We start from the raw sequence: 26,939 nt of genomic DNA on the forward strand, positions 1-26,939 counted from the left end.
TGTTTACGATGATGACACAAAATCAGGCTTATGTCTCCATAAATAAAAATTGAGATATTCATTTTACTCATACACTGACATCCATTTTAGAGCACTTTGGCATTTTCAAAACCCACAAGATAATGTGTTCATACATCCAAAGTTTTTTTCCCATTCTTTTTTAATCAGCAGTAGAAAAAAAAATGTAGGTTACACATAAAGCAGCCGTTTCTCCCACGAACTTGCTTTCTACCAATGGATTCACAAATTGTGCTGATCTCATATATCTAAAATGAGTAGATTATATTATTTGAATTATTGTCTTATGAAAAGAAAAATATGCTAATAATGTTCTATGACTGACTGGCTTTTTTTTTTTAAAGAAAAGAAACAAAAGTGCGTGCTGAATGCAATAATGGAGCGCCTATATGTCAAAAGTAGAACTAATGCTTGCTTTAAATCTGATAGAAGTTTTTTTTTCCTATTCTCCACTGCACTTAACTTAAAAATGACAAAAATAGAGTTAACCCAGTGGCACCTACAAAAAAAATAGCGATGTGTATTTCAATCTATAATTATTTATAGCTTATAGTGCTCAACTTATAAAATAAGTAAAAATATTCTTTTAAGTGTTGCTGTTAATCATGTAGTGAAATAAAGCTCGCACACCAGCTTTAACATGTCATGTCTTTATAAAACATTTTGCAAAATATAGCCAAGGCTCATTCATTTAAATACGCATAAATAGCACACAAAAAAACAAAAATAGTATTTTTTTTTTAACCCACATTTCAAGTCAAATAAAAGTGATTAAAAAGAGTCCATATGGAGACACATTTTGTTTTATTTACAGAACCTTGATTTGTGTCTCATTCATGTAGCGTCAAAGTCTTTGGAAGCTTGACTCGCTTTTTGAATGTGCTTATGTACAATAGATAGTGCAGTGGAAGGAGGGCTGTTCTCATTTTGTTCACTTCAATTGTTGTGTATGTCCTTTTTTACCCTTAGTCCTGATTCATACATAAATATTATGATACATTCATCTTTGTCAACTTTTGATTTCCTGAACATATGAATGTATGTATCACTGCATATTCCCTTTGAGGTCGTTATCAGAACTGTAAGATCGATCTTTAATGCTTAGAAACATCTATTTTCTATACAAGGGATGGCCAACTGTCAGCTCGTGCCCACACCTTGATTTTCCCCCCCAAAGTAATTTTCAGTATTATAAAAAAATAAAATTTGCCAGTTTTTTTTTCTTTTTTGGGGGGGTTGGGGGGGGGGGGTATTTTTTCATGGAAACTCATTGGAGGCTTATCAGCACATTTTTTTGAAGATTTTTTGGGATTAAAATAAACATTTAAAATTTTCTCATTGCATTTTAATGGGCATGAAATATACGCATACCTTTGCTATTCGAGAGCGAGCATGAATTTTATTTTTATTTAAAAATGGCATTTTTGTCATATATCTGGTTAGGAAGTGTGTGGTCCTATGAAAATAGTGCCCCTCCCCCCGCACACCCCGACATCAACTGAAACTCGGGACGCTGCAAGGTGGACCACCAGGCTTCCAGTTCATAACTGGGAGGATTGCCCGTTTAGGGATCGATTAAGTCTAAATCATTTAAGTCTCCCATCCATGTTCTATTATGTTAGTGTCTTTAGGGTTGCGGGTGTGCATCCAAGAGTGGTCGCCAGCCAATCGCAGAGACAAACATACAAATCACCATTCACATTCATACCCAGACCTAAGGACAATTTAGAGTCTTCAGTAACCTAACATGCGTATTTTAGGAATGTAAGAGGAATGTGCAGTACTGGGGGGAAAACCCGCCCAATCAGCAGATCATGCTAACCCCACAAAGGATGGCCAAAGGCGCTAAACACTAAGACATTGTGCCGCCCACCATTAATTGTACAACCTCTTCCGAAGTGCATGTAAACATTCACAAGGCTTCCCAATTGTGACATGAAGGAACATGATGTGTTTTGTTGCCATAAAAATAGAAACTAAAAAGTCAGGAAGTCCAATCATTTCTCTCTTGGTGCACTTGATGTTCATGTGGCGGTCTCTGGGATGGGCGAGGCCCGCTCCAGTCTGGCGGTCCAGGGGTCCGATGCGGCTGTGTAAAAGGGCGAGCGGGTCAGTATGCCGTCCCCCGCCAAGGCGAAGGCGAATACCCCTCCCTGCCGTTGTGCCGCATCCTTCTCCTCACCGTCCTGGTATGATTTAAACCCGTTCCCTTCCAAAACGCCCGCGGCGGGAGTGGTGTTGGGTGGGCACAGGTAGCCGGCAGCGGGCGCAGAGCGCCAGGCGGCCGGCTTGCGGCCCCGGCGTGGGCGGGAGACCCGGCAGCTTTGCCTCTTGAGGTGGCGGTGCAGGTGGTCGGAGCGTGTGAAACTCTTGTAGCAGTGCTCGCACTGGTAGGGCCGCACGCCAGTGTGGATGCGTAGGTGGTTCTTCAGATCGTAGTTATGCACGAACTTGGAGTTGCAGTGCAGGCATATGTACGGCCGCTCGCCCGTGTGCTTCCTCATGTGGATTTTCAGCTTGTCCTGTCTGCCAGGTGGGACCAAACACAGTGTTAAAAACAACAAGGGGGAGGCATGACTTGAGATACCGAGAGTTAAAATTCGATAGCGCTGGGCACAACCGTCGTTGCATCGACCCTCATTGACGGATGCCCGCCTTTCGGCGAATGCTTTATGACGTAACGCCTCGGAAAAATATGTGGATCCCCTTTAATAGTCAATTGGTTGTTTTATACAAAATTACCTTTTTTTTTTTTTACCTAATTTTCGGTCAAATTGACCCAAGTAGAGGATCTGACCCAACTTTCTGAGTTGTTCTTCAAAATGACCCAAATTTTGACCCAAATGTTGTATTAAAACAACCCAGAAAGTTGGGTCAGATCATCTACTTGGGTCAATCTGGGTTATACACAAAATGATAAATATTTTTACCCAAGGTTGGATCAAATTAACCCAAGTTGCTTTATAGAAAATGACCCAATTTTTGACCCAAAGGAAGGTCAAACACACCTAAATAGATGATCTGACTCCATTTTCTGAGTTGTTTTATACAAAATGACCCACGTTTTGACTCAAAGTTGGGTCAAACTGACCCAAGTAGAGGATCAGTTCATTTTTTTTACTCATAATTGTGTTATCTTTGACCCAACTGTTTTTAGAGTGACATGGAGCCATTTTTTTCTGCCTTTTTCCCTGTCTCGTTTTTGTGTCAAAGGTATCAGCGGAAATGGGGATGACTCAGCAAATCTCCATCATTTGAGGCATGCAGTATCAGAACATAACCATCAAAGCCAAAAGGTAAGAACACAGATATGGGGTGACCCGACACTTTCTCATCTGCTTTCACACTGGTCTTCAAAGCTGATGTTAAGTAACGTGATTTTCTCTGTGTCGTAGTTCTGCGTGAAAGTGAAAGAATGGGAGTGACCCGTGTTGTCACAGAATTTAATACCCCAAAACCCGCTACAATAAACATTTATTTTGATATCATTGACACCAGTTTAAGAGTCAATCACAAAAGTGCTAGCGTAGAGTCGCATAATCATGATGAGAGCAGAGAATGTCAGGTTAGGTTTTGCTGGTGGAAAGTGTGTCGAAGCCGTGGGCGGGCGCCACATCACCCGCAGATGAATTAACAGAAGGGGGTTTCCGTACATTTTAAATCTTGACTTGAGAGGATCCTTTGATTGGTGGGTTACATGAAAGGTGGGTGATTCATTTTCAATCTTTGTAAAGGGTACTGACATATTTTGGCACCCTTTTGCTGCGAACAAATAAAAACCACTAAACCAAAAGCAGAATGGTATTGTCCGTTGATTGGTTGACTCTGAATTGTCCTGTTTATGTTCAAGGGCTCTTGTTCCTTGCCTGACCACAGATTGGGTTCAGTTCTGCTTTGTTGCATATACTTTTGCACCAGATTGTACCTTGGTGAACCAAACTTGAGCTGTACCACTTGGTGGAAAGGCGACTCTAGTCGTAAGGACACATGCACCCATTTTTCAGTGACTTGGTGCTGGTAATCATGATCCTAATGCAGTTTGATCCCGAGGTGTCTTGGGCATCTACGGTAGTGTCAGAAGCCCCTTTCACTCGGTCTGTCTGTCCATCAAAGCTTGGAAAAGCTTTTCCAGAGAGAGTCCAAGTCAAAGTCGCACATCTTTGACCTACAAGTCCCCCAGTCAAGTCCAAGTCTTTAAGTTCAGGTCAAGTCCCTGACTACGAGTCCAAGTCCTTAACCACAAGTCCGACTCGCTGGATAAAGTGTCTGGACTATAGCTCAGAGTTTGCCATGCTGGTGATTGTTTGTGTGTCGGCGCATTTGTCTACTTTACGTCATTAACGTTGGCCATTGCTCGGGCGCACGGAAAGGAAGGGAGACGGAGAGGGATTTGGAGTAAGGAGAGAAAATGAGAGCAAGCAAACACCACAGAGACTCGTAATGTTCACGAGTCCCAAAAGAAGAGTCTGAGTCAAGTCTCGAGTCTTTAGTGGACGAGTCCAAGTCGAGCTGCAAGCCTAGAAAAATAGTAGCCACTGTCACGAGTTCGAGTCCGCATCTCTGGCCTTTTCCCTTTGCTTTTCGATGTGAAATGTACCAGGACAGAATGGAGGACGACCTGGCAATTTCCCAGCATCTGAGTTTTAGAAGCCGCTTTCACGTCCTTAAAAACCTTGAAAGGCGTAGCGCTCGACTCACCTGGTGAAGCGCACCTCGCAGATGGTACACATGTAGGGTTTCTCCCCCGTATGGGTCCTCATGTGTCGCGGTAGCTTCCCGGCCCCCTGGATGATCTTGTTACAGATTGGACACTGCTGTGAAGACTTGGGCTTCATCTTCCTCTCCTCCTCCAGCTGCCAGGGAGGGAAGAGTGCCCCAAGGTGAGACGCCGAATTCAGGAAGCTCAGGTATGAGCAGAAGTCAGCCTCGTCCTTGACAACTCCCAGGGCGTGACCTGAGGGCGGCACGGGCCCTGTGGAGACGCACAGCCCCGAGCTGACAAACTCCTTCAGGAAGTTGCCGTGGAGAAGACTGGGCAGCACTTCCTCTTTCATTTCCTCTTTGATGATCTCTCGCTTCACAGCCAGATCGAGGGGCCCGGGCGGGGGGACATCAGGCGTCGGGTAGGTGGCAGGGACCCTCGGGGAGCCTCCGCCCGTGCGAGAGTGCTGACGGAGCCCGGGTTCCAGGAAGTGCTGTGGAAAAGCCGGGAAGTCGGCGGCCCACATTGAGGGGTAGAAGCCGGGCAGTAGTGGGGAGAAGCTGGCCCTCCTGTCCAGAGCGGACATGCGGGGGTACAGGCCGTCTTGGAGGAGCGACTCAATGGAGAAATCCTTTAGGGTGCGGTTCTCCAGATTCTGCTGCAACAGGACAAGAAGTTATCTTTAGCGTTTAGACACAGTGGGAATGCTATTTAACTACTCAGGTTGCTAGCTGTATGTTAGCATGTGAGAATTGTATCCCGTTCTCATTGAAATAGTACCTGAAGTCAACACAAGATGTAAATCTTTTCTAATTGGCCTTAGCGCTTTCACTAGTCTTGTTGCTGTCCTGCTACGTGTTTAGCATATTAGCATTGACTATTTCCTGTTGGAAATAACAGTAGTCATTTAATGCAAGACAAGATGTAAAACTCAAAACCAATCGGTAAGTGATAGTCAGCTTAGCTTTTGACACGGGGAGAAAAGTCAATCGGAGGGAGCCTTAGCAGAGGTCTACCTGCTTTCCACGCATACTGTCAGGCGACCGTTCCTGGCAGGTGGAGGTGCTGGGTGGTGGCGACTCGTCCATCCCCAGAGGCTCGCCCCTGCTCTCCGATGACCTTTCGTCGTCATCCTCCTGATCATCGTTCCTCGACCCGTCTTCCTCTTCCTCTTCTTCTTCCTCATCTTCCTCCACTTCTTCCTCCCTCTCTTCAGATCCACCTCCTTGCCCACCACCGCTGTCCATGATCTCCAGGCACACGTTGATGATGCAGGGAATCTCCAGCATTTGCGCCGCGTCCAGGATCTCACTGACATTGGACGCCGTCACCGTCAGTGTGGAGGTGTAGGCGAACTCCAGGATGGCCGTGAGCGACTCGGGGGCCACAAAGTCAATTTCGTAGATGGCCGCGGAGGGCGCGGGGGTTGCGGCGTGCTGGTGGTGCTCGCCATTGGCCACGGTGAAGAGCTTCTTGAAGTAGTGGCTGCAGGCGGCCAGCACCGAGCGATGGCTGCGGTACTCCTGGTCGCGCACGATGAGGATCACGTCGCAGAGGAGGCCGTCGCGACGCTGCTCGTTGAGGCTGCACAGGACATCGCTGCTGTGATTGGGGAAGGGGATTCCGATGCGGTCTTCCTCTCTATGGTGGACCATCCTCCGCTCTCTGCGTAGGAACCAATAGAGCAATGTTAGCTTATTACACAAATAATACCTGAACTCATGAAAAATTTAAAACTATTTCTGTTCTCAGTTTATCTTGCTCTGTTAGCATACGAAATGCTAGATGCTAGCATTTTATAATTTAGAATTAGTTCAGGTACCATTTCTACAAGACCAGATGATTAAAACTCATATCAATTGACCTCAAAACTTTCTTCCAGGTGCTGGCATGCTAGCATCTTAGCATTCTCTGTTAGAAATTGTTCTTACCTTACTTTTTGTGACATATTTGCATACCAACTGCTAGCCTGATAGCATTTTAGTCCATCTCTTTTTTTTTTCTTCTTTTTTTTTTTGACCCAAAAAGTCCATCTCATTAGAAACCTGACCTCAGGGCAAGATGTTAAACTCATACCAATTGACTTCAGCTCTTTTTTGATATATGCTAACTTGTCAACTGCTAGCATATTAGTATATTAGCATTTAACATGAGAAAAAGGACCTGAAAGCAAAGACATATTTTAAACTCATGTTAATTGTCCTTAGCGCTTTCTCTCATAACCAGGCTGCTGTCTTGCTATGTGTTATCAAACAAACTGTTAGCATGTTAGCATTTCTTCTCTTCTCATTAGAAATAGCACCTGAATACAAAGAGATATGTCAAATTCCTATCAATGAACCAAGCTATATGTTAGCATACCAACTTGTTTTTAGCACTTCTCATTATATTAGCATTTAGAAGTTTTATGACTTTTCAGAAAAAAAAGAAAAGAAAAAAATCCAACATCTAACTGTATTATAAATATTAGAATGTGATTCTTTGCCCAAAATGGGCTAATTCCTTCTTGAAAACTTCCTGTTAGGACATCAATTGAAATTAAAAAATTGTTTTTAAATGAGAGACGAAGAAGAACCATATGGTCATTTTACTAGAACAACAACAAACACCGTCATTCAACAACCGCCAGTTTGTAAAAATACTTTTGAGGCTTTTTGATGACAGTATTTGACAGTGCATATTTGAGAACATGCTAAATGAGAGACGTAGCGGTCAGTGCGCGAAAGCCTCAACATGCTCTCACGTGTCTGTACAAATATTTAGCATAGCGCATATGTATGTATTATGCGTAATTCTTATGAACTTGTAGGACAATTTATTAAAGACTCTAACACAATCCTCCTTGACCTTCTGCATAAGAGTTTTTGTTTTGATTGACACGGTCAGTTTCCAAATATGCTATATAGTGATCTCTGAATGCCACTGTCATTGTTTATCAATTATTTTTAATCGATAATTCTTGTTTAAAGGTGCATTGTGCAGTTTAAAAAGGTAATATTAAAGCTTTAAGATTGCGCACGTACTCACACGCGCACCATGAACGAGCCTGACACAGGTGCTGCAGTTCCGCTTTGGGCCAGAGGTGGCAGTCACGAGTAAAAAAGTGACAAACTTCAGGACAAAAACAGCCATGTAGCTTGAACTGCTGGCCTCTTTATAAAACGTCTTTGTACAACACAAAATGACAACTCATAACCGTCTTTGTTTATCATTTGTTTATTTTTGTGACTTTCAAGAGTACGATGGCCCATTAGATTAGCACGCGGCGACGGAAGAATCACAAAAGAGGTCAGATCGCTGTCAAGATCATCACATCCTGTCACGAAATGCTCGCTCTGTACTTTTTTTTCAACTCTCGTACGAGATGAGGTGCTCCCAAGTTTTGCCTACCGCCTGCTAAGTTGCAGCTCAATTAGAGTTGATGCAAAATTGTCAAGTATAATGACACTCAAAAATCGCACAAAACTTCATAAAGATGCTAGTGAGCCTCGTAAGAAGTGATTCAAGGATGAATTGTTTGAATAGTTTTTTTTTGTGCCTTTTTTGGGTGACCCTATTCCTTACATGTGCTTTTAAGAAAAGAATAGACCACAGGCAGTGAGACTTATTTACTTGTTTGCCTTTATAAGGCTACATGTGGTTCATTTAATCATGCACTTGTATAACAGGAGTATTATACGCAAGATGTGCTTCTTCTTGTAAATTACTTTCACACTTTCCCTTTGTCGTGAACATCAAGACTTTTTGACAGTTTTTATATTAACCATGGTTAACCTATTTTGACATTTGACAATTAAAATAAAACTCTAATTTAATATTGCCTGTAAAGTAATATGGGGGTTTAGAATGATGACAATTTGACCTGATAACAGATTATTTGGACAATGATAAAGAAAATCTACTGAGTAAAATAAATTTTTTAAAAGTGTATTTTTAAATAAAAAACAACAACACAATAATATATTTACAATATTCGGGGTACATTAAAAAACAATAATAACAATAAAAATTATAATAAAATAAATTAAAAAAATTAAAATACTAAATAAAAACAAACTAATGAAGTTAAGAGTCAAATAAATGCACCAACAATTTAATAATAAAGTGAAATAAATAAATACAATGATAAAAATATTAAATAACGAAAACATACTGTTAAATAAAACGTAATATACAAAAAATATTTAAAATTCAATAAATAATAATATGAATACTTTTGAGAAGATTTTTCCAAAGACATTTTTATGTGAACTAAAACACAGTCTGCATAGGAATAAATAAAAAAAGACATGATAATAACAATGACAGATTCAAATAAGCACGTTATGTTAGTGTATATATCACGCCAGTCCAGATCAAATAAATCAGAGGCTCGATGAAGCGGTTGATTGCTCACTTTTGCACTTGAATGACCGTGAATAATATTTAAATTGCAGTTCAAAAGGTTTTGACGGCAATTTGACACTGAACCAGATGACTTCCATTATTTCCTACTGGGGGGGAAAACAATCAAATAATCCCTCAAATCACCTGCAGCCACACACCTACGTCTTATTTTATTGTCTTGTTGCTAGGGAACGGTTGCTATGTTGACGCCATTGATCGAGTGATTAACAGGTCCACAGGACATGGCTCAACCGGATACAAGCCCTCGGGCCTGTGCAAACACCCCGTGGGAAAAAGTGCAACAAAAGAGCAACTGTCCAGTGACAAGACACTATATGATAGATTTATTACATTAAATGTTAACACGCGTAACACACCTTGTCCACACGAATACGTTGAGATTTGGAGCAAGCAACCATATTTGCTGACAAAAACTCAAGCTATCTAAAGGAAGCACAAACATGTGATTTCTTCCAACCAATCAGTGAAGAAAGGTAATAAAAAAGAGGAAATTATTTCTATGCGTAATATACCATTTTGAGAAAATCATACCGACTCGCAATTCGACCCAACAGTCCAGAAAGTTGGGTTGAATTGACCCTATATGTACACAACATATATAAAATAATGATTAATATATATATAATGATGATATATTAAAATAATTTATTACAAAAAATATATATATACAATCATCTTAATAAATAGGTTATATAGTAATAATAATAATAAAAAAAACTTAAGTACAGACATAAGATGAAATAAATAAAATACTGTAAACATAACTAGAAAAAAGGACATAATAAATACTATACTGAGAAAAAGACAACACAAATAATTTTTTTTTAATAAAAACATAAATCCATAAAAAAATATGTATTTAAAGAAAGCAGTAAAAATAAAATAAAAGAAAAAGAAAAAAGAAAAAAATGAAACACAATATATAATTTACTACTACTACTACTGCTACTAATAATGATAATAATAATAATAATAATGATAATAATAATAACAATAATAATAATAATGATAATAACAATAACAATAACAATAACAATAATAATAATAATGATAATAATAATAATAATAATAATAATAATTATTATTATTATTGTTATAATAATGCTACTAATAATAATATTATTATTATTGGTATTGTTAATACTATGTAAAGGTAAATAAATTGAGTAAATAAAGCACTTAAACATTTAAAAAAATATATAATAAAAAACAATTAAAATAATCTTCTCAATTATATGAATAGAATCCCTAAAGCACTACATAAAATAATAATCTACCAAGTAAATAAACACCATTATTTTTTTGTTAAAAAAATAACTAAAAAGTCATCAAAAAATAAAAAATAGTATAAACATATTTTATATTTTAACTAAATAAAATTCAGCAAACTATAAATAAAATAAAAAATATAATAAATAATAATATATTAATAAATAATAAAATAATAAATAAAATAAAAATTCACGAGCACACCAAACAGCCCTCATGATTCTAATGAGCATGTAATGTTGCCGTGTTTGCATGTGTTCTGTGCATATAAAACGATTGAGCGCCTTCCCCCCCGCCCCCTCAAAGGAGACAATTGCCTTCATTAAAAGTGAAAGCGTGGGTAACGAAAAGGTGCTGTGAAAAGTTCCCTAACAGGTTGCACAAACAGCAGAGGAGGGGCCCCTCCCTGCAAGGCCCCCGCCAAGGCAAACAATAAAAAGACAGAACCAGCCAGCCCGACTGGGAGGCGCAACCCTCTGTCATTTTGTTTGCTCAGAGTCCATCCTCATACTACCCACTGACCCGCCACCCCGCCACCCCTCCCCGTCCTGGAATGACGGTACACGTGCTCCCACTGTACGCCTGCTCTTGCTCGCAGTGGCCAGCCCCTAATTACAACGTGGAGAGGATCTAAGGAGGATGTGCCACATAGACATAGGGTGGGGTGGGGTGGGTTGGCGCGGTGGCCGCGGCTTCCGCACTGTCAACGACGTTTCTTCAGCCACACGCCCTTGCTATGCTTTTAGCCACTAGGGCGGCGACTCGTCTTATTTAATCATCACACTATAATAAATATAAAACGCTCATTGGAACTCGGACTCACTTTCTTGGCGACGTCGCTAGGCCCAATCCACAAGGCTCGATCGTAACTGTGCCGTAAGACAGTGAAAAATATTGTTAGCCTATTAGCATAGTTGTCCATTTAACTTGTCATTGTAATATGCAAAGGTTAAATTGAGACAATTGGACTCTTCTGATTTGTTTGGGCAGTTATGCTATTAGGCTAACGAAGTGGTACATGCAAGCCACTCCCACAAACGGCCAACAGAAAGTTATACAATGGCACTATAAGAATGTTGAGGCATACCGTGAATAATTATAAACCTTTTTGTTGGGTTAACTGCAGGACTCAGTCACCATCCCCAGGATGGTGAGGGAACAACATATAATTGATTTCACAATGTAATCATAACTCTGTGTTGATTATAAAATGCTCATCAGAACATAGATTAAATAAATTGCCCTTTCTTTGTATCAGAGAAGCCTCTTGTCACCATGCAGAATTCACATGGCTTATTCCTAACTGCCAAAGTAATATTTAAAAAATCACTACTCTGCATTAAATATAAAATGCATATCAGAGCATTTTTTTTGCACATTTATCGCAGAGACCTAAAACAAGGGTTTTTATTAATCAAAAACAAAAAACGACAACAAAGACAATTATTTCTTTTTTTATACAATCAACTGCTTCAATCTTTTAAATTCACATTGTGTATAGCAGCAAACTGTATTTTCTTGTTTATAAATTTTCAGTGGGGCAGTTTCAAACAAATATCAATTTCAGTTGAAACTTAGTAGTCTTGAATGCATATATGGTCCTTTCGCAAAGCTAATTTGTTTTTGTTTTTTAAAATGATAAGATGTACTGTAATGTAATTTTGAGAACATTTATTGTGCATACCTTAAATGTCAAAATCAAATCTTAGGACTCTATTGTGAATACAGACAAATAACATAAATATAAATATGTTACACTCTAGGCTACTAATATACTTGTAAAGCTTATAGGCCACTCCTCTTGGCTGATGTATACCATAATGGAACTTAATTCATTTCTAGTTTAGGCATCTGTTCAGCGAGTATGATTCCAGACACTTATTAATTTGCCTATTTTGCTGTTCAAAGTTAGATGTGTGAAACGTGTTCTCAATCACACAAGCATTTAATTCTGGTGTGAAACAATAACCTTTAGGTTATCTTAGCAATTAGCGTTACTTACTACTTTCAACGTAATCCCTCCGTGAGAACGATACTTGTAGTGAACGCAGTTTATTCGCCGCCATGAAGACTGACTTTATAACAACTCCGCAATGTTTTAGCAGCATTAGTGGCCAGCTGAAGCTTGTTGCTAGCTAGCTAGCTTGACTCGACCTCTGACTATAGGTGTAGTTTCTTAGCGTGTGCAGCCCAGTTTTCCGTCTCAGCAGTTCAATTATTGGAAAAACTCCAAAGACTGTGAATCCTAGTTTTGCTATTCAATGTGTTTTGATGAACCTTGCATATGGGAATGTAGCAACGTAGATGAATTTCTCGGATTTTTTTCTTCTTCTGTCTTCGTCACATCACATTGGTTGATGTAGCCACTTGTTGCTAAGCATAATTTATGGGACGCAATCATAGACGCCCCTTTGCCCATTTTTGGGAAGTATAGCCTAGTTATCGTTTTTTTTTTTTGGAGGTCAATTCACAAAAAAACGATTTTACACCAGTGATGCTGTCTATGCTGTTTCCAAGGCAACTTATGGGGCTCAACTAAGGGCACAGCCGCACAGCACAACAGATGAAGGACAGGGACAGTCAAGTGGAAGTCAGACGTTTCTAGACATCCGCTGGGCTTATTAAGCCACACACATTCTGTACTAATTTCCTTATATTGTTCTATTATGCTTACTGGCTTGTTTGGGGCACCACCTTACTTGCCCCAAACACAACCCTCCATATAACGTGAGATTCATGGTGACAATCTAACTTATTAAAGCGACCCGCCCTCACGTCCGCCAGTGTGTCACCTCCACCTCTCCCTCCTCATCACCACCACGAGGTCCTGACACTGGTCGGCCAGGCCCCGCAAATCATCCGGCCGTGTCACAAGCAGACGCTGGTTTTGGGCTTAAATGACTAAAACGCTGTCAGGCCAGTGCAGGAAATCATTCATTACGAGGCAAAAGTTGACGGCGAGGGGCCAAACAAGCCCGTTGTTGCTCGCCCCACCTTATTAAAAGAACATTGAGCGGCTGTGAAAGTTTTCTGTGCACAAATTGCTGTCAATCACATCCCAGTTAGGTTTAAAAGTGGACGTTTGCAGCTTAATCTACTGGTTAATTGGACCGCAAAAAACACTAAACATGAATGGCTTTATTGGCTTGTGACAGTCAAAATATTGTGAAATTAGCAATAGCATGGAAATAATGATCAAGTTACTTCAATCCAGTCAGACATTTTTTTCTTCTTAACACTAATAACTTTGTGTCAAACAGAAGTAGCCTGTAAAATTAGAGCAATAAGAGTCACACTAATAAGTACGTAGCGTGCCAATTTAAATCCTTTTCAGCATCTATCTCTAATTTTAAAAACAAGTTATCATAAGGTTCATATAACGTGAAATAATGTGACTTGGTGATAGAAAAGCAACAATCACCAAAGTAATAAAAAAAAAATTTAAACAATTTTGAACTGTTGAAATTTAAATAATAAAAGACATAGAATTGTAATTAAAAAAATAGGAGAATAGAAATAACAAAATCAAACCCAACTCATGAACATCTTTGCCCCCCGTCGAGGCGGCATGAACTTAACTAAATGCGTGCGCCACACACACACGTGTTCTCCACCACGCTCGTTCACGCCGACTATCACACAAACAAACCGCAAAAAAACACACAGACTCAAAAACTCTTGCGCTCTATCACCTTACCTCGCTTGTCTTTTTATCCAGTCCCGACTAGTGTGAACTTCTGGCTGCCCTTTCGTGACCTCTCAGCATTTCCCCCTTTTCGACTGCCAATCAATCAGTCTCAAGCTCCCATTCATAAAAATGTACAACAAGAAAAATAAGCCAGTGAGGAGAATCCAAAAGCGAAGCAGCCGTTTAGCGCAGGTTGTTGAGTCTGTGTGTTGTTAAGAGGCAAGCATGGGACTCAGGTTGTGTGTGTGAGTGTGTGTGTGAAAGGAGCGCTGGGGAGAGGAAAGGGAGGGGAGGGCCGAGCAGCAGCACTGCGCTGCGGAGATGTCGCACCGCTAGTTTTTATAGCAGGGTGGGTAGCTGCAAGATAATAATACCCCATCCTCCTCCACAACACAAGTGTATGTGCACCGTGTAATAAGCCCCATGGCGCAGACACCCTCTGATTTAGGTCAGACAAAAATGAATTTTTAGTGGTGTTCGAGGGGACCGGGGGCAAAGGAACTCCGAGGGGTTGTTTGGGGAGATGGAGGGAGGCGGCCGAAGGAGAGAAAAAAAAAAAAGAGAAGGCGAGTGAGATTTAGCTGGACTGGGATGTCTGACAGCATAGAGACGGAAACACAACTGTAATTTAAAAGTACTTTGTTGGAATGTTTTATGACAATGCTACACAATCTTTCTTTTATCTTTCTTTTGGTCATTTTGAAATGACATGTTTAAATGTGATGCAAAGAAAATTAATTGAATAAAGTGGTCTCCAACATACGAGCCGTCACTTATGAGCAAAAATGTTCGTTTTGAATGCTAGCTATTAACCTTGCTCCACAAGATGAATTCTCGCGGTATTTGTGAGTTCACGCACTCCCGAGAATTCATCTTGTACCGAGCCTGTTCATTTCCAACGATCCGAACCACCCAATCACAGAGCGTCATTGTGCTTGGGGCGTGATATGCAGCTGTGACGAAACATTGTGGAGAACTCCTTTGCGTGAATCACAATATCAATCTGGCTATTAGCTAACTATGGCGGTAGCGAAAAATCCTTCAGAGTCCAAGTTATACTTGTTTCAAGATGTTTACTCCAACTCCAAACCACATTAACTTTCTTGTGAAAGTCTGCTAGCTTAATGCTAACACACAATGCAAGACACTATAGATGGGCTAACAAAACTAGAATTGATATTGAAGTACAATTTTAACACGAGCAACAGCAACACAAATCAAATACATCTGTAGTATATCTGTATGTATTATACTGCTCCCTGGTGGCCAATGTGTGCACACCAGAATGAGCAGCACAATGCCCGTTGAATTATTATGATGCATAAATTGTTTTATTCTAAGTCATAACTCCCAGCCATTTTCAAAGAAGCAACCCCCTTCGCTACCGGCTGTTTTACTGGATTTTGACTGATTTTGCAAGGCCCACAGAATAATTGTCCAATTGCTATAAAAACATAGAAACTACCAAAAGAAAAATTTGAGTATTTACTTTCATCAGGAAAAATATTTCTATCTGTTTCCGTTTTGCAGCAATTAGCATTATAATATAGCTAAGTTTTATCATTATTCACAAATCTGTTTAAAACACTGGGGAAAAGAGCCTTTTTGCAACATGGCCCTGGTTGATCTCTTATACTCTGCTGCCACCTGCTGGCCATTTTTGTAATACTTACCATTGCTTTGCAGTTCAGAAGCTGCATCAAGTCCTTCTGTATGCTCTAGTACAGAGTTCACCAATTCCGGTCCTCGAGTTTCAGAGTCCTGCAGGTTTGAGATGTTTCCGCCTAACAACACACCTGATACTAAAGATCAGGATCGATACCAGAGCTGAATCAGGTGTGCTAGTGGGTGGAAACATCTAAACCCTGCCGAATTGGTGAACCCAGCTCTAGCATAAAAAAAACATTTTAAAAAACAACAACATATAAATACGTGTTTGGGACCATGGCAATATTTCATATAGAACGATTTTATAGGTTTTTGGGAGCAAATGAGTTAAAAATGTTAAAATTTTTGTTGTTGCTGTTTTCTTGGGGGCTGGAACATATTAATTGCATTTCCATTCATTTCAATAGGAAAGCACAAGAGTTACAAGAGTGATAAATAAACAAATTGAACTTCAAGGTGCTGTTGTATCATTTTAAAGTTAGGACTGCAGATTAGGGATTAGTGTTGAGTTTAGCCTAGCATTAGCACTTAGCATTTTAGTTGTATGGTTTGGGGTAAGTGTAAGGGTTAGGGGCAAGGGGTAAAGGTTACCACTAGAGTTCCGTTTCAGGGTTGAGAGTAGGATTTGGGTTGGATTTAGTGGTTATAGTTCAGGGTTAGGTGCAGGAATAGGTTTAAGATTAGGAGTTCGGTTCAAAAGGGTTAAGGTTGGGGTTAGGGCAGATGGTATCTTGGACACTTGATGAAACAAAACACACTCAACGTTATCACAGCAGAGTGCGGTTGAACTGAAACAAAACTGTCAAGTGTGAACATGCCTGAGATATTTCTTTGTGTCCAGTAGCACTGATACAGTGTGACCGTGGTCCAGCTGGCCGGCACAAAACAACACAAGACGAGCCCACTTCCCCTCCGCGGCAGAGCCCCGCGCTCCTGCTGAGTGACACTGCTGCGGCCGGCTCACACTGGCATCCAGTATATATAAACGGAGGGTTAGCCACTAACTGCTAGCAGGCCAGACGGACAGAAAAACAACATAAGACGGCCCGGCTATTCTCGCGCCCTAAGTGGCACCTGCGTTGAGCGCCTTCTTATGAACCCACACCCGCTTGGGGGTTTAATGGCGCCATCGACCTGTGTGTCACTTTGACGCTGGATGTGTTCACTTCCCGCTGGACCAATCAGGATGCTGCAAAACAAGAAAGCGGCCAGACTTAAATGACGGTCGGCCATCGTTGTCGTCATGAGGTGAGGAGGTCAGGACGGGCCAGACAAGGAAGTAGTGGACTGGATATTATGTGACATTGCTGCTCGTTTGCAGCGTTGACCTCCAACACCTGGCTGTTACTGTACAGGTCACATGACTACTGTGCCGCAGGAGAGCAAACAATTTTCTCCAAAAATCGCTACTTCGCAGAAGAACAAAAAATCATCTCGCTTGAGTTCCCAATCTTTCAAGTTGGTATTACACTTTATACTGCTGTCATACAGTTGAACCTTCATTTAATGGACTAATTGGGTGAAAGGGTTGTATGTTAAAATCAAATAACTTTTTTCATGGCCTGAAAATGCTCAGTGCAAACTAGTATTGTAAATACTGTATATGTAAAGAAAAAAGCTTGAAACCGTTTGAAATGTTTTCAAATTTATCCAAACTTATGTTGTCGGCGCTTTGGGGGAAGATAATGGCGTGCATCAGGTCACATTTATGAGCCACAATGTTAGCCCTTCTGTTTTACAATTAGAGGCCATTAATAAGGGCTGTACTATACTAAAAATAGTAAGTTCAAGATACATGCACACGACTGGCGCCCAGGGTGATTATAGTTGTGGAATTTTATGATGATAATAATAATAATAAAAATAATAATAATAACACTAATAATAATAATAATAATAATAATAATAATAATAATAATAATAATAATAATAATAACAACAATAATAATAATAATAATAATAATAATGCATTGGATTTATCTAGCGCTTTTCTATCTAATCATTATAGTTAGTTTTGATTTTGTTTTGAGTTTAGTTTTTTTTAAATTTAATTAGTTTTAATTAGTTTTCAGGTTATTTAAAAAAATACATAGTTTTAGTTGGTTTTTGGTATTAGTTTTCGTTTTAAATAAATGTGTATTACTAGTGTGCAAGATTGAATACATTCCATGGTAATTTGAAAAAAGTAACACACTTCTTACCTAGTGTTGCGATTCAGCTGAATTAAACAAAAAAAGCAGGTGTGCCACATAGGCACACTTTTTTGCCTGCTCTAGTCTACTGTAGGGCGCTGAGCAATGCCAAAACAAAACAAAAATAATTCAATACTTGACCAATGCAAACAGCTGCGTTACGTCATCTTTACAAACCGTTTTCACTCTGAATTGGCTCAGTGGAACAGGAAATGATTGGTTGCCAGCATGCCCATATTTGGAAGTGCGGACGTAGCAGTCCACCAGGAAGTAGAACATTTGATGCTGGTTAGACCGCACCTCAACGAGATGATTAAGTTCATTGTTGCAAAAGAAAGTCCTTGTTTTGCTCATTACAAGAAGAAGCAGTAGCGAAAAACTAATGGCTCGGCAGGAACTCGGATAGTTGAACCAAATCGTTACTTGTCCGCCACTGAGTTTCCAATTTGAGTGCACTTGCCACGCCCAGTAACGCCCCACAGAATGAATGGGGTTTGACAATGGCGCGCTGCGCCCTGCTAATTGCAGTATGAAAAGGGTTTAAGGGGCATTATGTAAGTAAGAATAAAGCAATGAGCTGACTAAGCAGTTTAATAGGCGGAAATGAATCTGCATTTTTAACAATAACCAAATGTGACTAAAATAACCTTTTTCCCTCTTTTTTTTCTCTAGATAAGATCTAGACTTTAATATCAGATGAGGTTTGATTATTAGTTACTATTACTATTAGGTTTGATCTGTGAATTTTTTATTTTTTTTACCATATTTAGACATATGCTTTTCTTTAGGCTACAATTGACACGAGGCAAGTGTGACGACAACCATGGAACAGGAAATGGAACCTATCGTTGGACAACATTCAGCGAAAGGTAAGCAGACGTCACAAGAATTCTGCTTAGTCAGCATTTAGAGATGAACTCCACAGGTGTGTCGGAGCGTATTCTTTGGCTTGTTTTTGCATCCATGTGTGTGCGCGCGCGCGCGAGTCGAATGAGGGCTAACGAGGACTAGACCTCGCCATAGTGGGACAGCCTCCGTCTGCCTTCAGGTACCGTGTGTGTGCGCGCATGTGTGTGTCAGCTGGAGAGCCCCGAGGCTCCATGGCACCTCCTAATTAAAAGCAGTCAGGCTGCAGGGCAGGCCAGACACATGTCTGTCAACACACACACACACTTAGGCAGCGCTCACACATGCGCAAGGTGTGAGGTACAGGTCAACTATTTTGGGCCCAAGTAAGAGACCCCCCCCCCCCCCCCCCTATCAACCACCCACCCCCGCACAGATCAAGCAGATAAATGTTTTTTTTGTGTGCCGTTACTTGCTTTGGATGCGATGTCGACCAATTGGGACCACTCTGTTGATTACCTCCACCAAGGAAACTTTAATTTGTAAGCAGGTTTACATGGAATCTATGTAACCACGAAACAGCAAGATGCTCGCAGCCAAGTAGAAAATGAACACCCTTTCGTTTAAGCACAATTAAAGCGCGTGTTAAACTACTAATTTGCCTACAGTATATAATTTGGGAATGATCATGTTATTAACTAATTAGCTTACTTTTACTACAAGCCACAAAACGTGAAGTGAAAGGATAAATGTGGCCAACAGGAAGTTGATTTGTAGCAATTAGCAGGATGTTTCGGTGCGAATCTGGATCGTTGTTAGATTTCTATTTAGTAAGAAACGCAAATTTCAAAAGTGGCCTTGGGGGAGGTCTGTGTTTTTAGTTATAGGGCACCCATTGAACTATGATACTTTGACTTGTATAATTAGTACCCAATGAAAATATTATTTTTGAACAACAACTGTTTAAAATCACATTTATTTATGTTTTACACTTTCAAATTTCTAATGCTGATCAGTAGTAAAATATGTCATGCTCGTCCCCGTAGACCTGCAATGTTAGCGTACGACACAATTGGGATAGAAACTGAAAAAAATCAAGAAGACGCCGGATCCGAGCATAGCCCAAACTCCAGCTCAGACATGCATGAGCTTGACACAGAGGCTGCAGTTGCGCTTTAGGCCAGAGGTGGCAGCTGCAAGCACAAACTCCACAATGCACCTTTAAGCCTTTTTCTCACCATATAGTGCGCTCTTAAGTTTACATAGCCCTATAGGGTATGTAAACTTTCAAGCACAACCACATGCTCATCTTTAAAGGAGCACAGATTGCACAGACTCATTGTTCCTTTCTCATTTCCCCTTTTTTCCATGTAAGAAATTGGAGGCGCTAAGTAGCGAACCGCCAGGCTTCCCGTCCTGTCTCTGTTGGTCACTCTTATTTTTCGTGTTCCTCAGGCTCGGGTTGTGACTGCAAAGACAAATTATTTTGTGTGTTTTTACATACTTTGCCAATAATATATATTGTATATTATTTATTTTTGATTTAGTTGTTTATGTATAATTGACTTCACAAGTTCATTAGTGACCAAATGTGGTTCCTTGCCCATTCTTAGTATTGTTGCGCCTTGGCGGAGGTCTTGTCGGAAACAGCAGCAGAATGTTGACACTGACGTGTTACCTGTCTACGTTTAAGGTGTTGCTGTAAATGCTAACATGCTAACTGGCGCTAGCGGGGGGCCAGGTGGGCGGATCATAGTGTGCGGACATGGGGTGGCAGGAGCGGGCCGAGCGAGGCCATCCCACACACCCGTTCACGTGCTCTACTTTCAGGTGGGTGGACCCATTTATTCACGCCGCAGCTTTCTTCTACAAAGCGTTATGAAACCATGCTTGTTTTTATGCCTCCCTCTTCTTCTTCTTCTTCTTCTATGCGACAACCCAGCTTGGTTCTACGTTTAATAAACTACATGCAAATAATGTGTAAAATACTAGTCGTTAACAAAAAACAGGCAAGTAGCCTATAAATCAATGACAAAAATAATAAATAATCAGATTGAATACGTATGAGTAATAAATAAATAAATAATAATAAATAAATAATAGTTATGCATAAAAGTATAAATAAATAAATAAATAATAGTTGTTAACAACAGGCAAGTGTATGTCGATGAAAATAAATAATGAAGTCAATAATCTGATTAAATACATATGAGTACATGTAGTTGAAGAAACTACGAATAAATTGAATTGCATTTCTGTTCATTAATAAAGTTAAAATTAATTTAATGCAGTTGTTTATATAATTGAATTTGTAGTTTAAGGAATTTATAATTAAAAAAATACAGACAAGTACATGAAGTTTAAGAAACCCAAGTACAAAATAAATGAAATACAGATAAAACCATGTAGTTACGTAACTACTGAATTAACTACTAATGTAATTGAGTTAAATTAAAACTGTATGATTACATTTATTTGAAAAAAATAGTAAATTTATATTTTAAGAAACACATAAAATAAAGTAAAATTAAATATTCAAATCTTCAATTTATAGAATTATTATTATTTTTTTAAATAACAGAGTGACAAGTATATAGAGAAAAAACCTACTTTGATTTTTTTTAGGGTGGGGGGTGTTATTCACAGTTTTTTTTTTTTTTTTTTTGCAAAATAATTCACCAACTAAAATAACACTTTGACAATTGCTTTCAACAGGACGGGAAAAGTCATTGTAACTTTACAGCCCAACCCATCTGAAGTTTCCATTGCATGTTACTAAATCAGTCAAAATATTCCCAGTATGCTATTGGGAAATAGTGACGATGTTGAGGAGATACTGTAACGACATCTCAATCGGCCGACCTACACGCAAGCTCTCGCCTCCCAGTCAGCTGCTGCGATTTTTAGAGAGGAATGCGGGTGTACACAAATCCAAGCTTTTGGGGAGGGAGGCAGGCAGGGCCCGGGCCTCCCACCCACAACAGCCTCTTCAAGCTTCCGCCCATATATCCTCTATTCATCGGCTTAGTCAGCCAGCCAGCCCCACTCGGCACAAGCAACCTGGACTTCACTCCTGTACGGGGGAGGAGAAGGCCGACACGCATGCTCACGCACGCATAAACATAACTGTTGGAGACATGCTAAGACACACTCGTGCTACTGTATGTCCACACTTACATTGTGAATCATGAAAAAAAAACATTTTTTCACCCACTATGAGCTGAAAAGAACTGTCATTCCATTTTAAAGATTGCATTTTAATTGTAGCAAGTGCATGCTACTTATCGTCCAATAATGTCCAATCAGAGACGGGAGATGCGTTAAAAGGTTATATTAAAAACAAGGTTCGAATTGAGGAATAGTGAGATCACACGTGGAATTTGGCATTTTAAGTTAACAAAACAAAAAAATTGAACAGCAACTAGCATTGGCGCAAAAAGGAGATAAAGTAATCAACTTTGATTGGAAAAAAAAAACTGTCACTTGTTGCTAGGCAGAGTTCACCTCACAGGTCGATGAAATAGAAGCTAAATTATATGCACTAACTTTTTTTTAAAGCATACAATGAGAATTGTAAGTCAAATGTATCTGTATTCATTTTTATTATTGCTACTCTGTATTAACTATAAAAAAAATAACATTGCCATGCGAGACCTTGCCAAATCTCACAAGACTTCAACAAACCTTGTGAGTGCATGATAACAAGGTGCCTCATAATGTCATCAAAGGATAAGCATGGATTATTTATTTTTTTAGCACTTTAGCCAAAACATTTGTTTTTATCAAAAATAACAACACCGAATTTGCTCCCATTCATATTTACTGCGACACACCTGAACGATTGCAGCGCAGCGTGACATGTCAAACAGTGAGAGGATCTCGTGTCGCAGACGATTGCCAACAAAGATTGTGCAAACATGAGTGCAACACGCCTCTGGTGATGTTTGCCCAAGACAAAAGTTCAGCGCGGCTCAGCTCGAATTCCCATCATCCCACTGAGCTCCATCATAGCGTGTGTACAGTATGTGTGCGACTGTAGAGTAGGTGCGGTTGTGTCTACTGACGATGTCCTCAAATGACCTCCACTGAGACACACCTTCACTGTTCTTCCTCTCACATGTCACAAGTACGCCCACTTCATTAGGCACCTGCACGATCTCATGAGGTGAGGGTTAAAAAAATATTTTAAAGATGATAAGATGATTCAGAGGGATTTTCCCACACTGGTGTCAAATTTATGAATGAAATACGATAAATAAATGCGTCTTGTTCAGATCAACACCTGCGCCCCAACTTAGACCTGCTTTTAAAATCTAGTCTACTTTTGGTCACGGAGAAATGGGCGTGCAATAGAATACACCGGGCACGAAAATGAAGAAACGCCAAACACATTTGTGCCTGTCTATGAAAATTGGGCCCAAAAGTGGCACCAAATTGTGTGAGATGCACAAGAATCAATTCAAGAATTGACAAAGTTAAGTTAAGTTAAGTAAGACCAGTTTAATAAAATTTGGTGAAGTCAAATAACGGAACACCAAGTACAGTTGTGCTCATAAGTTTACATACTGCTCATAGGTTGAGCAGAACTGTAAATGTCCAAAAGCTGAATGTCGCTGAGTGGCACAAAATTGCTTTGAATCGTCACCAAAATTCACATGCACATTTCTACTCAAATCCACTTCAACCTCTGAAAATATCAAAAAAAATTGCCACAGTATTTTGGATTTTATGGGCATGAAGCCTTTTTCTCACTATTCAGTTATGCTTTTTTTGTTTACATACCCCCTAACACAAAGTCAAGACAAGTAAAGTAACACCAATAAAGTTAAACTACTGTCAAGTAAAGTCATGCATAGGAGAGTAAATTTAAGTAGAGAAAATCTAAGTCACATGATGCCAAAAAAAGTCAAGTAATGGCAAATAAAATAAAATGAAGTCAGTGCAAGTCATGTGATGTAAACGTAGTGACGTAAACATCCCATATGTGTGTGTGTTTTCTTTGTTGCTTTTTTTTTTTTTTTAAAATCAGGTGACACTAATAATTTGAATGGCAACTAGACGTGATGACATCATCTATTACGATAAGCAAGCGTGTTCTTGGAAATGCAAAAAATAAATAAATTAATAAAAATAGGGAGTTTAACTTAACTTCCCGTAGGAGAGACGTAACAAGGTTACATAATGTATTACTGTCATATTAATAATAGATGTGACCAACACACACGCACACACACACACACACACGCCCACACACGCACGCACGCACGCACGAAGCGCTGCTATTGGCTGACATATGCTGCACATTGTGAACCTCTGCATTAAATAAGTATGAGGCCTCCCAAACACACATCCTCGACAACAATGGCAAGCCCTCGCCTTCGCACTGATTGGACACTTTGCTCAATATATAAACAATTAAGATAAAAACACTAAAACATATTTAAAAAGACACTGACCTTTCCCCAAATAGATAACTCTTTGATTCACTTCCTCTGCTCAGTGCTCGTTCAGGAAGTCTGACACTCACTCACTCAAGTCAAGAGTGAAAGAGGAGGAGATTTCAGGGGTGAGTGAGAGAAAAGGTAGCGCTGTAAAAAAAGAAAAAAAAAGAAAAAGCTGTTATCTTAGAAACATAACATAACAAAAAAGAAGTGCTACACCCAACTAGGTCCTCCCTCCTCCTCCTCCTTCAAAACCAAAACTATTTGGCAGCCTTCCACTACAAGTCCACCTGTGCTCAGGGGTAAGGGTGTGACACGCACACACATGCCAAAACTTAGCCCCCGGGGGGGCTGCTAATGGGAGGCTGGTTACAGCTAAGGAGAAAGTGATGACTCATGATTGCACACTGATAGTTTAATAATCTTAATATATTGTAATATGGTGTTTAATACAGAAGCAGGGAGTATTTCTAGGTCTAGTATGACAAAAACACGCCTGCTAGTTTTTAACTATTTAGTATTTAAACTAAAAAGGAAAAGCTTTGTACTTACTCCATTTACCATTATGATCAAATTGGACTTTTAATTTTTAGGACGTTAAATTTTTTGGACTTTTAATTTTTTGGACTTTTAATTTTTTGGACTTTTAATTTTTTGGACTTAATTTTTTGGACTATGACGTGTTTTTCGGCAAAAGTACAATTAGTAACCCATTTGAATAGATTTGGGATTCAATGGTTAAGGTACCGTCTGACATTTTCCGTTCAAAACTGACGCTCGAGGAAGCCGAGGACAGCAGCCAACCAGGAACAAGCGGGAAACCAGTCCACCAATCAGGAGCGGGGGTTCGCACCGCCAAATTAAGGGCCACATTTGATTTTGAAATGGACAACGGGCCAGGTCATTTGTAATGTGTTTTTTTTTTCTTAAATGTCTAATGTAAAATATTTAAAATGGTCTAACTACATTAGAATGTCGCTTCGGAATTAATAAAAAATAGTACAAATGAACAACAACAACAAAAGGCTATTTAAATGCCACAAAGTGTAAAAGTGTAAAATGATGGTGATTTTTGACTTTTTTCCATACATTTTGTTTGAATTTGGGGGTGTTTGACATCATTTAAAAGAAAAATAAATCTAGAATACACACCGAGGTGTTACATTGCGGTTGTTGTCCACCGGGAAGTCTAGAATGGATTGTTGGGATTGTGTTGAATAAGCACGTCTAACCTGTGTTTTTGCAGGTTACTTATGTGCCATAACCTTATTAAAATGGCACCAAAAAAAAGAGAGGGATCCTCAGGGTCGACAAGTGTGACTCACGTTTGAAGCAGACATTCACGCCAAACTGGCAGCAGGGGAGGAAGGACAATGCTGTACGTGCAAAATTCCCATCAAGTGTCACAACAACAAACACGAGAAAACACAAGCAAGTGTTTCGACAAATCATTAGCTTCACCTGCTCCACCTCACGACATCAAAAAATTATATAACTAATATGCTTGTTATTGTGCTGCGCATCACGCCAAGCTGTTCCTAATAATCTGACAACAACAAATCAAGGCAGCGCCCACATGCTGCTGCCGCTTTCACGCGGCCACCTGTGGAGTGGGAGTGGGAGTTGCCATCTCCATCCACCAAATGTGTCCATTTATGTATTTTTTCTTCCCCACTCCTTTTCTTTATTTTGTGTTGGCAGGTTGGCTCTCATCTGCCCGCCGACGCGTGTTCTTCATATAAGCAACAAAGCCAGCAAAGGCGTGATATTACCGCAACTGAGTGCCGTCAATTAGTTGCCTGACGGTGACAATTGCTTTCAACACAACACGGCAGGAGAAGTGAGGGTGTTAGCCCCCCCTGTAGTGGTATTGGGGGATTTCCAATGGAATGGAATGGGATTTACTGTACATGAGATAAAAGTGGATAATCAAAATGACAGTTTTGCAGCTTCTTCATCAGACTGCAGTATTAGTTTGGTCCATTTGAGGCCGTTCATACAGAACAGTGACACAGGGGAAAATAAACTACAACAAAAAAAACTAGACAGAGCTGTCTGGTTAGCTAGGTGTTAGAGTAGACAATATTAAGTATTGTACTCTTTGCGTGTTCAATTAACTGAATGGTGAGATTCTGTTGAAGAAGTTCCTTTGCAAAGGTTTTAATTACCAGAAGCTTCTGGTCCACATAGACAAACCATCCAAGCGATGTCTCTGTTCAAATGTGTCCCTCTCTCCAGCTCACATCGTTATTTATTCACAAAAAGGGTTCAGAAAAAGGTCAGCCCACAACACACCTGGTTACAACTGAATACAAGAGAATCCGTTCCCATGGGTATAAATCAGATTAAAAGAATACAATAATAATAAGCCTGACTCCCTTCCGACACAGCAAAATCCCCGGAACCTCCCTTTAGATTACGAATGAATAGACAGACCCGTTGCTCTTTCTCATGAAAGTAACACAGATAAGAATATAGGTCTATTCATACAGCCATACTGAGTTAACATAATTATAAACGGCTAAAATATAATTTAAAACTGAAAAACAATGTTAATAACTTAACAATCCCTCATTTGAGCTCTTGAGAGCTCAACACATTAAAACATTTTTTTTCAATGGTTGTGTGGTAAAAATAATTATCCTTAAAACATCCCTTTAGCAGAAGAGGAGGTAGTTTAGCAATCATATGACATTAAAAAACAATTT

At 39.7% G+C, this 26,939-nt stretch overlaps 1 protein-coding gene across 3 annotated transcripts; it reads right to left on the reverse strand.

Annotated features, from left to right (window-relative positions):
* Nucleotides 1–663: 663 nt before the first annotated feature.
* zbtb7c (zinc finger and BTB domain containing 7C) lies at nucleotides 664–24,389 on the reverse strand. 3 transcript variants are annotated; one of them, XM_086095886.1, is made up of 4 exons: nucleotides 24,247–24,389; nucleotides 5,737–6,385; nucleotides 4,717–5,378; nucleotides 664–2,544 (listed from the first exon to the last, which is right to left on the reverse strand). In XM_086095886.1, the coding sequence occupies exons 2-4, from the start codon at nucleotides 6,373–6,375 to the stop codon at nucleotides 2,043–2,045; spliced, it is 1,803 nt and encodes a 600-aa protein (XP_085952012.1). In that variant the 5' UTR covers nucleotides 6,376–6,385; nucleotides 24,247–24,389; the 3' UTR covers nucleotides 664–2,042. The 3 variants fall into 3 exon arrangements, with proteins under 3 accessions (XP_085952012.1, XP_085952013.1, XP_085952011.1); XM_086095887.1 differs by lacking the exon at nucleotides 24,247–24,389 and adding an exon at nucleotides 14,094–14,382 and having other exon boundaries at nucleotides 4,717–5,375; XM_086095885.1 differs by lacking the exon at nucleotides 24,247–24,389 and adding an exon at nucleotides 14,094–14,382.
* Between the last annotated feature and the right edge of the window lie 2,550 nt (nucleotides 24,390–26,939).

The sequence above is a fragment of the Leptonotus elevatus genome, chromosome 15, assembly GCF_054856555.1.
Source record: "Leptonotus elevatus isolate MCC_2025b chromosome 15, RoL_Lele_1.0, whole genome shotgun sequence".
NCBI lineage: Eukaryota > Metazoa > Chordata > Actinopteri > Syngnathiformes > Syngnathidae > Leptonotus > Leptonotus elevatus.